The sequence below is a fragment of the Oncorhynchus mykiss genome, chromosome 28, assembly GCF_013265735.2.
Source record: "Oncorhynchus mykiss isolate Arlee chromosome 28, USDA_OmykA_1.1, whole genome shotgun sequence".
Taxonomy (NCBI): Eukaryota; Metazoa; Chordata; class Actinopteri; order Salmoniformes; family Salmonidae; genus Oncorhynchus; species Oncorhynchus mykiss.
In genome coordinates this window covers 19,795,452-19,807,679 of record NC_048592.1, presented here as the reverse complement: position 1 = coordinate 19,807,679, position 12,228 = coordinate 19,795,452, and the positions used below count along the sequence as shown (strand labels likewise).

The following is a 12,228-nucleotide window of genomic DNA, read 5'->3' as shown; positions in this document are numbered from 1 at the left end:
AAAGGGAAATGGTGAGTGAGTTATGTTTGTCTGTTGGCCTCGCCTCTTCAGTGACTTCAGCTGAGTCATCTCCAGCTCACCTGCGACTGCAGTCTGATGAGGCAAACCAAACGCCTACTCTCACTCACAAGATTATTCTCTAATTGTTGATACTGGAGATAGAAGTTGGAGAAATAGTCTGGGTAGACTTTAAAGTAGCTGACTGCTGGTTTCTCCAACTTCTGTCTGTTAATGAGGAGCACTGACTGCCCACTACCGCAGCTTAGTCATACTAAAGACTGTGAGAGTTTGAATATGAATCAGAGTGAAATTATTCACATTATACACCTTATTGTATATTTCTTCCTTGTGCTACGTGTGTTCTGCTCCACCCTATGTGTTGTATAGGACAAATATAGCAGCAATAGTCATCGGCATCGTGAGGCAGTTCTTGTACAGCTCTGCTGTGTCTGCAGTGAAGGGCGCTCCCTCTAAAGGAATAGTCATGGCTGGTGGATGTTTTAGAGTAGTAGGCTTGCTCCGTGATGACTGCAGCCTAGGGCCCCTTCCCTTCCCTTACTCTGTGTCTCTGTACACCTCCCACACTAACACTCTGTGTGGGATGTTCATTCATGGTACCATGGATTGGCTCAAAATGTGGTAAAATGAACCTTCCATCCATCAGAATGGATGGAGAATAGAATATTGCAGTACTGGTAGTTTCAGAGCAAATGCAGGGCCTTAAGTTCTTCTGACCACATTGTGACCTGGCCAGAAAAACTCTGCACCTTATGTATAGCCTTAAATTAGGTTCAAGTTTTTCCTAGTCAGGTCCCCTCAGACTGAGCACTGATGTATATCTCACCCTGTTGGCAGATACCGGCAGTTCATCCGCTCCAACAGTGTAACGGCAGCAGTACAGGCAGACCTGGACATGCCAGACATATTAGACAGCCCCCTGGACTCCCCAGAAACAGACCTGCCCTTCTCAGGCTCTGTGTCCCGCAAGTACTCCCGCGAAGCCGCCACCTCGCCAGCCTCTGCCTCCACCGTCAGCATCCAGGGCTCGGGCAACCACTACCACGCTTGTACCTCAGACGACTACGATGACGTGTGCTTCGACCCGTCCATCCTGCCCCCGCCTGACCCCTGGATCGACAGTGTGACTGAAGATCCCCTGGAGGTAGTCCAGAAGTCTGTGTGCCAGAGGGACGGACGCTGGTTCCTCAAGCTGCTGCAGGCCGAGACGGACCGCATGAAGGGCTGGTGCAGACAGATGAAGCAGGACGAACAGGAGAACGACCTGCCGGATGACAGTGAGTCTGGCCTGTCCAAAAGCATTTACACCACTACCTATCACAATTGTGTGAGAGCAGTGGAGGCTAGTGCCGCGTAGTTGTGCGTAATTGTACATTTGATAGGTACAATTAGGTGGCCTCATTCCAGCCATTACAATGAGACAGTCCTCTGATTTCTCCCTGTGTGATCTGATCTGTATTTACATTATCTTCCTCTCTACAGTCTTGGGGAAAATGAGGCTTGCCGTAGGAAGTGCTCAGCTCCTGATGTCACAGAAGTTCCAGCAGTTCCGGGAACTTTGTGAGGAGAACCTGGTGTGCGACTCTTCTAGTTCTTCAGTTTCCTTTGACTCCCCCTGTTCTTCACATAAAATCTGAGGTAAAACTCTGTTTCGTTCTTCCCTTTTTTACTGATCTGGGATCAGAACCCCAACGCCCGCCCGCGGCCCATCTCTCAGGACCTGGCTGGTTTCTGGGACATGCTCCAGCTGTCCATCGAGAACATCAGCCTGAAGTTTGATGAGCTGCACCAGCTGAGGGCCAACAACTGGAAGCCCCTGGACCCCCCGGAGAGAAAGGTAAAACAGGCGTCCAGGACCAGCTAGTATCTGTCTGTGCTGTCTAAGTCAATGGAGACTCAGCTCATCATTCCAACCAGCCAAGATATACTGATCATGCAGAAACAAATCAGTAGCTTCAACTCATTGCATGATCTAGTATTGCTGTTGTAACTTCACAATTATTATTTGTTAATAACATACTGTATCAATGATTTTCTCTGGTTTGGCAACAAATTACTTTTGTCTAGATCAGTGGTCACCAACCTTTTCTGAGTCCAGATCACTTCATGAGTCAAAATACAATTTGAGATCTACTGCTCAGATTATTTTTAAACATGACTTTAACGTAAGCCTATGCAACATTAACCATTTTAAAACAGGTCTGTAGCAATGAGATTTGTGCAGTAGGCTATACACCCAAAACATTATCATTGCATAATTTTAATGCTTGAATTGCCCTGCCAATGTTGTTCTTCTCAGACTATTGTTACATTATATATTTTTTAAATGGAGGTATATGATCACACTGGTAATAGATACTTTGTTGTATTACCTGTGAGGCACAGCTGACTGATGGCCTGCATCTGATGGTCAGTCTGAGGGGAGGGAGAGAGCAGCAGTGAGGCTGCCTCTCACCCGAATCACTGTCCCTCTGCTGTCCCTCCCTCCACTGACAAAAGGGGACGCAGTCTTTCAGTTGATGGCGAAACTCAGGTGACGCTGCATTATTTCTGCCTCATGGACCAATCCATGTTACTCCTATAACCAGAGAAAGTGAGATATTCCTGGATATTAAAAAAGACACAAGCCGCTAATAATAACAATGCAAGCTTATGGGAACACTTTGCTAGAGGCTACTCCTTTAATGCAGCGGCAGTGCTGTTTGTAGCGTAAGTGGAAGTAGGGAGAACGTGCATTTTAAGTGTTGACATTGCTGAATATCAACTTAAACATGAGCTTTTGCTCATAAAAACAGCAGCTCTTTGCTGTATTCGTTGAGTCTCATGTTTTTAAACCATTTGAAATCTCACAGTATCGATTTTGCTGTGCGATCGAGTCTTCTTTTTACAGTCTATGGCTTGATGAAACTGATTGGCCAGTGGTAGGCCTATAGGTGCACTTGATTTGCTCTCTGGGCCTGCTGGGTAGATGGAGTTCTCCCTTCAGACACATGAAATGGTTAAAAAATGGGAACACGGCTGCTGAATCAAGTGAACCTACCGCCAACAGCATGAAAAAATAAATAAAATAGGAACGCAAGGCTTTATCATTGGGGTTTTTACAGAAATGTTTGGTGCTCGACTAGGAATACCTTGGAGATCGACCGGTTGGTGACCACTGGTCTAGATGGTGAGGGTTTATGAGATGTACCGCATATCTTTAAGTGCTTTACATGGCGTGAATCACACATTACAACTCATCAATAGTTTTATACACCATCATATTCATTCAGTTTTATACACAATCATTTACACAGTGAAACACCTCACACCCAAAAGTTGAATGTTGCCATTGCCTGTCATTTGTTGTATTAGCGACTGTAAAGATGTTGTTACTGTACAGTATCATGGCTGTTGCATTTTATACTATTGATTTCCTGACCGCTTCTCCATGTTTTTGTTCTGTTGTTCTTGTCGACAGTGAGCTGGTTTTGAGAAGTCATTCCATCTGGCACGCACCACGGGGCCTGACCTCGCTGGGCCACCGTACCTCATGCAGTCAGTCGCCCCCCCGCCGCTGCGTCGTGTGTGGTTGTCTATCTGTAGCGCTAGCCGTGTGCTGCTATAGGTGTACTAATGCTGTCTACGCTCCTGTCCCCCCTCCCCCCGAGGGCTAACTGACTATTTGTCATCCCTGTTCAGGAGAGACGGATCCCCCCTCCTGTGCCAAAGAAACCCCCAAAAGGTCACCCTCCCCTGGCCCGTGATAGGTCCCTGGAGAGCTCAGAGAAGCAGCGGCTGGATGCGCGCAAGCGCTTGATGGCCGCCAAACGAGCCGCGTCGGTGCGGCAGAACTCAGCCACCGAGAGTGCAGACAGCATCGAGATCTATATCCCTGAGGCCCAGACCAGGCTATGAGCTCCGCGGCAGGCACACCTTCACCACTACCCATACAGACAGATTCACTTACATCTCACACACCGCTAGATCTCACACACAGGTAAACGCACACATGTGCTTTTAACGGTATGGTTCCTGTGAGCACACAGACCCACACAGATTTTGTAATATAACCACACTAACTCTTTTCTCTGTAGTGGGAAGAGAAATGCCAACAGTATAGTTGTTTCTTAGACATATTCTTGTCTCTCTCACAAATTTGATCCTGGTCTTGTTTCCATCCATGTAACATAGATCCTCGCTTGAAGATGACTCCTTCGTGATCCTTCTTTTAAAAAGTGTATCACTTTTACCCACACCTGAGTAACATAAATCATGATCTTGTGAAATGTATAGCATTCTTAATCAATGTAGACACCTGTTGATATCCTAAAAGATAGCAAATAAGTATGTTTAAGTATTTGGTTTCTTTAGCTATTTTTACTTTTACCTAAGCATGGGCCAAACAGAATCCCTTGCTTGATGCCCCATTCAACCTTCTCAATATTTTTTGGGGGGATTGTAACATAATTGGCAAACGAACAGGGTATATTATGCTAAAGCAATATTCATTTGAAATCAGATCAAGTAAATGTGTAAAACAACTGAACACTTTGGTTTTGAAGTCCCATCTGTAAAGATCAGAGATTTTAGATAAAGAGGATGCCTTCCTTTCTGTAGCCAATTCTGTTGGTTTTGTCTGCTGATGCTGTCAATTGTAAAGACATCGTTGCTTATTCTAGAGAATCACTATCTGTTTAAAACATTTTAATCATTAATGGTACAAGGACAACTAGAGACAATTTTCTTTGAACTTAACTCATCCTGGTGATTTCCCTTCTGTAAATTCAGACAGGTGTCTAATGTAGATTTGTATGACAAGTGAGGATCTTTGTGGTGATAAGCAACCCAATATGAAATACCCTAAACACTTAGAGAGGGACACTAAAAAACATCTCTGGAATGCAAGTTGTTTCATTTCTTAACAATGTCTTTCCAGTAGCAAGTTCAGTGGCTTAATTGTATTAGTAAACTGTTTCTTGGTATGTTAGTTTAATCCCAAATGGACTCCTGGAATGCCATGTGACTGTGGTTGAGCAGGCTTAGCTCTGTTATTTCTCAGGAAGAGATGGAAATTCAGTCTGTCAAATCAGGGTCTCCTAGTGCTGGTGGTGTGTGTGTGTGTGTGTGTGTGTGTGTGTGTGTGTGTGTGTGTGTGTGTGTGTGTGTGTGTGTGTGTGTGTGTGTGTGTGTGTGTGTGTGTGTGTGTGTGTGTGTGTGTGTGTCTGTGTGTGTGTGTGTCAGTTTGTGTGTGTGTGTGTGTGTGTCAGTTTGTGTGTGTGTCGGTTTGTGTCCATCAGTGTTTAGAGGTGTGTGTGTGTCTCTTAAAGTGCTTCCTAATTTCCTCGTTTGATATGTTGGCCTTTCTTCAATACGGTCAAGTAGCCTCATGAACATAATGTACATAGTCAAAACAACACTTGTACTTGAAAATAGCCATGTGTGTGTTTGTACAGAAATTATACATGAGGATGTTCCTTTAAGCATGCAGACAATATTAGAAATACAAAATCTATACCTAATTTATACTTGTATTAGTATATTTATTTAACGATTTATTTATTGATGATTTAGTTTTTTTACTGTTTGGATTCTGTTTTAGTGGTCTGTCATGCTACTCTGATCTTATGTTGTATTGTATAGGGATTATATGTGCATACATATGAACACAGAATAAAATAATTATGAACTCTGTTCCCGGGTCTTGACCATGTATTAATTTGCACTGACTGATTCCATTTTTCAGTCAGCCTGATGTTATTTTTCTGTCTTGACCAATCGGTGCCGCTGATTTCATTTTTTTATTTGATTTATTAGGATCCCCATTAGCCGACCCCAATGGCGACTGCTAGTCTTACTTGGGTCCGACACATAACGAAAAAGATAATACGAAATACTTTACAATTTACATATCTTTAAAAACATTAACATGTAGTGTGTGTGCATCTATGAGTCACACATACAGTGCATTCGTAAAGTATTCAGTTACGTTATAGCCTTATTCTAAAATCGATTACATTGTTTTTTCCCCTCAAATCTACACACAATGCCCCGTAATGACAAAGAAAAAACAGGCTTTTAGAAATGTTTGCTAATTTATAAAAAATTAACAAATATCACAAGTATTTAGACCCTTTACGCAGTACATTTTTGAAGCACCTTTGGCAGCGATTACAGCCTTAAGTCTTCTTGGGTATGACACTACAAGCTTGGCACACCTGTAGTTGGGGAGTTTCTCCCATTCTTCTCTGCAGATCCTCTGAAGCTCTGTCAGGTTGGATGGGGAGCATCGCTGCACAGCTATTTTCAGGTATCTCCAGAGATGTTCAATCGGGTTCAAGTCTGGGCTCTGGCTGGGCCACTCAAGGACATTCAGAGACTTGTCCCGAAGCCCCTCCTGCCTTGTCTGGCTGTGTGCTTAGGATCGTTGTCCTGTTGGGAGGTAAACCTTCACCCCAGTCTGAGGTCCTGAGCGCTCTGGAGAAGGTTTTCATCAAGGATCCTTCTGTACTTTGCTCCGTTCACCTTTCCCTCGATCCTGACTAGTCCATGCCACTGAAATACAGGGATGGTGCAAGGTTTCCTCCAGACATGACGCTTGTCATTCAGGCCTAAGCGTTCAATCTTGGTTTCATCAGATTAGAGAATCTTTGTTTCTTATGGTCTGAGAGTTGTTTAGGTGCCTTTTGGCAAACTCCAAGTGTGTTGTCATGTGCCTTTTACAGATGAGTGGCTTCCGTCTGGCCACTCCACCATAAAGGCCTGATTGGTGGAGTCGTACAGAGATGGTTGTCCTTCTGGAAGGTTTGCCCATCTCCACAGAGGAACTCTGGAGCTCTGTCCAAGTGGCCATTGGGTTCTTGGTCACCCCCCTGACCAAGGCATTTTTCCCCCGATTGCTCATTATGTCTGGGAGGCCAGCTCTAGGGAAAGTCTAGGTGGTTCCAAATGTCTTCCATTTAAGAATGATGCAGGGCACTGTGTTTTTGGGGACCTTCAATGCTGCAGAATTGTTTTGGTACCCTTCCCCAGGTCTGTGGCTTGACACAAACCGGTCTCGGAGCGCTATGGACAATTTATTCGACCCCATGGCTTGGTTTTTGCTCTGACATGCATTGTCAACTATGGGACCTTATATAGACAGATGTGTGCCTTTCCAAATTATGTCCAATCAATTGAATTCAATTTTGGGTCTCATAGCAAAGGGTCTGAAAACATACAGTTGAAGTTGAAAGTTTGCATACACCTCAGCCAAATACATCTAAACTCAGTTTTTCACAATTCCTGACATTTGATCCAAGTAAAAATTCCCTGTCTTAGGTCAGTTAGGATTTATTTTAAGAATGTGAAATGCCAAGATAATAGTAGAGAGAATGATTTATTTCAGCTTTTATTTCTTTCATCACATTCCCAGTGGGTCAGAAGTTTACATACACTCAATTAGTATTTGGTAGCATTGCCTTTAAATTGTTTAACTTGGGTCAAACATTTCAGGTAGCCTTCCACAAGCTTCCCACAATAAGTTGGGTGGATTTTGGCCCATTCCTCCTGACAGAGCTGGTGTAACTGAGCCAGCTTTGTAGGCCTCCTTGCTCGCACACATTTGTTCAGTTCTGCCCACAAATGTTCTATAGGATTGAGGTCAGGGCTTTGTGACTCTCAAATACCTTGACTTTGTTGCCCTTAAGCCATTTTGCCACAACTTTGGAAGTATGCTTGGGGTCATTGTCCATTTGGAAGACCCATTTGTAACCAAGCTTTAACTTTAACTGATGTCTTGAGATGTTGCTTCAATATATCCACATAATTTTAAATTCCTCATGATGCCATCTATTTTGTGAAGTGCACCAGTCCCTCATGTAGCAAAGCACCCCCAACAACATGATGCTGCCATCCCTGTGCTTCACGGTTGGGATGGTGTTCTTCGGCTTGCAAGCCTCCCCCTTTTTCCTCCAAACATAAAGATGGTCATTATGTCCAAACATATCTATTTTGTTTCACCAGACCAGAGGACATTTCTCCAAAATTATGATCTTGTCCCCATGTGCAGTTGCAAACCGTAGCCTGACTTTTTCATGGCGGTTTTTGAGCAGTGTCTTCTTCCTTGCTGAGCGGCCTTTCAGGTTATGTCGATATAGGACTCATTTGACTGTGGATATAGATACTTTTGTACTGTTTCCTCCAGCATCTTCTCAAGGTCCTTTGCTGTTGTTCTGGGAATGATTTGCAATTTTCGCACCAAAGTATGTCCACCTCTAGGAGACAGAACACGTCTCCTTCCTGAGTGGTATGACAGCTGCGTGGTTCCATGGTGTTTATACTTACGTATTATTGTTTGTACAGATGAACATGGTACCTTCAGGCATTTGGAAATTGCTCACAAGGATGAAGAAGACCATTTTTTTTTTTTGGTATTGGCTGATTTCTTATTGATTTTCCCATGATGTCAAGCAAAGAGGCACTGAGTTTGAAGGTAAGCTTTGAAATAGATCCACAGGTACACCTGCAATTGACTCAAATGATTTCAATTAGCCTATCAGAAGCTTCTAAAGCCATGACATCATTTTCTGGACTTTTCCAAGCTGTTTAATGGCACAGTCAATGTAAACTTCTGACCGACTGGAATTGTGATACAGTGAATTATACGTGAAATAATCTGTCTGTAAACAATTGTTGGAAAAATTACGTGTCATGCACAAAGTAGATGTCCTAACCGACTTGCCAAAACTATAGATTGTTAACAAGAAACGTGTGGAGTTGTTGGAAAACGAGTTTGACCTAAGTGTATGTAAACTTCCGACTTCAACTGTATGTAAATAAGGTATTTCTGTTTTTATTTTTTTTATTTTTATACGTTTGCAAAAATGTCATAACTGTTTTTGCTTTGTCATTATGGGGTTGTGTGTGTAGATTGAGAAAAATTATTATTAAATAAAAAAAATAAAAGATTAAATTATTTAATTTGTTTTAGAATAAAAAGTCAAAGGGTCTTAATACTTTCCGAATGCACTGTACATGTCAGTACATACACACAACAAGTAGGTCACATGAGGGAGAGGCATTGTGCCGTGAGGTTTTGATTTATTTGTTTTTTGGAACCAGGTTTGCTGTTCACTTGCTCTATATGAGATGTGTATAATACTGTATGTTTCCTTGAATTTGTTCTGGACCTGGGGATTGTGAAAAGACCCCTGGTGGCATGTTGAGTGGGGTATGTGTGTTTGTCAGTGCTGTGTGTAAGTTGACTATACAAAACATTTGGAATTTCCGACACATTAATGTTTCTTATAAAATCAAGAAGTGACGCAGTCAGTCTTTCCTCAACTCTTATCCAAGAGACTGGCAATGCATCGTATTAATATTAGCCTTCTGATTACAATGAAGAGCTAGACGTGCGGCTCTGTTCTGGGGCCAGCTGCAGCTTAACTAGGTCTTTGCAGCACTTGCTTTGTGGAGTGTGGTGTCAAAAAATCTCTTTATTACAGACAGACCTCTCCCCATCTTTATAACCATTGAATCTGTATGTTTTGACCATGACAGTTTACAGTCTAAGGTAACACCAAGTGATTTAGTCTCCTCAACTAGTTCAACAGCCACACCATTCATTACCAGATTCAGCTGAGGCCTAGAATTTATGGAATGATTTGAACCAAATACAATGCTCCTAGTTTTAGAGATGTTCAGGACCGGTTTATTACTGGCCACACATTCCTAAACAGACTGTAACTCTTTGTTAAGGGTTTCAGTGACTTCATTATCTGTGGTTGTTGATGCATATATGGTTGAATCATCAGCATACATGGACACACATGATTTGTTTCATGCCAGTGGCAGGTCATTGGTAAACATAGAAAAGAGTAGAGTGCTGCCCTGCAGTACACCACACTTTACATGTCTGACATTAGAGAAGCTTCCATTCATGAAAACCCTTTGAGTTCAATTAGATAGTGCTTCATCCATAATATGGAGTTTGAAAAGCCATAACACAAGGTTTCTCAACAAAAGGTTATGGTCAATAATATCAAAGGCTGCACTGAAATCTAACGTAGGTATCTCACCTAAGTTGTCAATGCTAGGAGGTTTGTCATTATTGATCGATAATAATAATTTTTCCATCTCCCCCACACTAACTTTACAAAATTCAAATGATTTTATTTTATTTTTATTTTGTTGCATGTGCATGATGGCTCACTGTTCACTGTTGGCATTTCCTGCCTAAATTTGTCCACTTTGCCAGTGAAGGAATCATTCAAATAATTGGGAACATCAAATGGTTTTATGATGAATCCTCCATCTGATTCTATGAACGATGGAGTTGAATGTGTCTTTGTGCCCATAATTTCATTTAAAATAGGCCTACTCCAAAGTTGTTTTCTGATGTGTTGTGAGCATTTTTTCTTCAATGTGATGCCTCGCCATTTATGATCCACTTCTTGACCAAAAAAACAGCATTATATCTTCAATATTGGGACATAAATAAATGAAACATATTGTATAATTAAAAAATGCCCAAAATGTAGATGTACAAAGGAGGAGAAGCTACAGTATGCATGCTTTTGACATGGTTAAGCCGTGTTTAATACCTGCACATTATGATAATATCATTGTTGACCACCAGGCGTCCTCAATGGCCAGAAACAACTGGGGCATTTCCTAGAAAACGTTACAGAATGTTCAGATAAAAAAAATGTATTGCATAGAACAGACACAGACCTACTTTACTTCTAAGAGTGTATATAACAGAAAAGGGTTATTCGTTTTCCCCATAGGAGAACCCTTTTTGTTTCCAGGTAGAACACTTTGGTGGTGAAAAAGGTTATACAGCATTTTAGTGGTGAAAGGGTTCCACATTTGGACCTACTTTTCGTTAAGTGTAGGGTAAATATGGTCAGCTCTACACATTAGATTTCTATCTGCAACTTTATTAGGAGCACCCCATTGATGGTATATTACATTTCGAATTAAATTACTCCATTTAAAGGAACTGTGCATCAAAACTATGTTCGTGTAAAAGTTAAATTCCGTTGTTTGTCAATAATTCATATTCAGATATGCATATGCATATGAACATATAATTTACCTTTCAAGATAGGGTAGAGCAGATGGGTGAAATTTCACATCAGGGATCAACTTTTCACCTTTATTTTGGGGGGGGGTAAAATAACCCTGTGCCATTTTAAATGATGTTGGTCCCTCCTTGCTTTTTGATTACATCCGATGATACCACATTGTAGTTTATAATCAAGATCATGCTAATAATCCCATGACATTTGGTTGAAATATTAATTAACTTTCCCGTTTCCATTTGAACAAGGAGGAGGATGAACCGAGGATATCGGGAAAATAATCTAATAGTATTTTGATCTGGATTTAAACCTGCCCCAGGGCAATCTGATACTCAAGAGTGTTGGGTCTCTCCATCCCTAGATGGGAGACCAGATGCTGCTGGAAGTGCATGGTATTGAATTGACAGTAGGGGGAACTTATCGCTTTACACCCAAACGCCCCAGGCAGTACAGAGAACTCTGTACAGATCCTCTGCTAAAAACTCTAACCCGACACTAATCCCAATTGAGTTAACCCCAGTGTCCCGGCGAGATTCTCAACCTGACTTCTTATATCGTGTCAAATTCCCAGTTATTAGGCTAATTGGCTAATTGAAACTCTTTACTCTACCTTCAACTTTTCTTCAGGTTATTGCTTTAGCCTAGATTGTGTCAATTTACATGCCGGTAAGTAAAATGATAGGTGACAATAGTATTAAAACAATTTGCTCAAGATTCTATCAAATAATATAGCCAATGCTAAATGTATTTATTTGTAGAGCGCATTTCCCACACAAAAGGTGCTTAACACACCACCTATCTATGGCAAATCATAATCATATTCAAAATCAAAAGTCAGTTTGAAAAGGAAGGTCTTAAATGATAAAAAATGCAATCAAGGCTACCTCTTCGACATATGCAGGTGAGACAAGACACGAGCCATAGAACTGCAGGGTATTTTTGTCCCATGCAGCAGCGCATATTTTATTCCATGTCACACTTGATTCCAACTAATCACCTTAAATTGTAGGCCTATGTGTTTATTTTGCCTGTCTGTCTGTCTGTCTGTCTGACGCTATGAGCTCTGACGCAATGGGAGAGAAACAGTAAATGGCCACCTACAGGTTAACACGGGTCACCAGATTGCCACCTTGAAACCCGAGATGGATGTATCATATACAGAATG

At 41.8% G+C, this 12,228-nt stretch overlaps 1 protein-coding gene across 4 annotated transcripts in view; it reads left to right on the top strand.

The window, feature by feature from the left end:
* LOC110508699 (disks large-associated protein 1-like) overlaps positions 1-5,691 on the top strand; it is a 117,914-nt gene extending 112,223 nt beyond the window's left edge. For 2 of the 4 annotated variants that reach the window (XM_036966554.1, XM_036966552.1), the window contains exons 9-12: positions 856-1,295; positions 1,501-1,592; positions 1,703-1,855; positions 3,700-5,691. In XM_036966554.1, the coding sequence (XP_036822449.1) occupies positions 856-1,295; positions 1,501-1,592; positions 1,703-1,855; positions 3,700-3,915 (901 nt within the window). In that variant the 3' untranslated portion in view covers positions 3,916-5,691. Of the gene's footprint in view, positions 1-855; positions 1,296-1,500; positions 1,593-1,702; positions 1,856-3,478 lie in introns of all 4 variants that reach the window. The other 2 variants (XM_036966553.1, XM_036966555.1) reach the window with 2 other exon arrangements.
* The last annotated feature ends 6,537 nt before the right edge of the window (positions 5,692-12,228 follow it).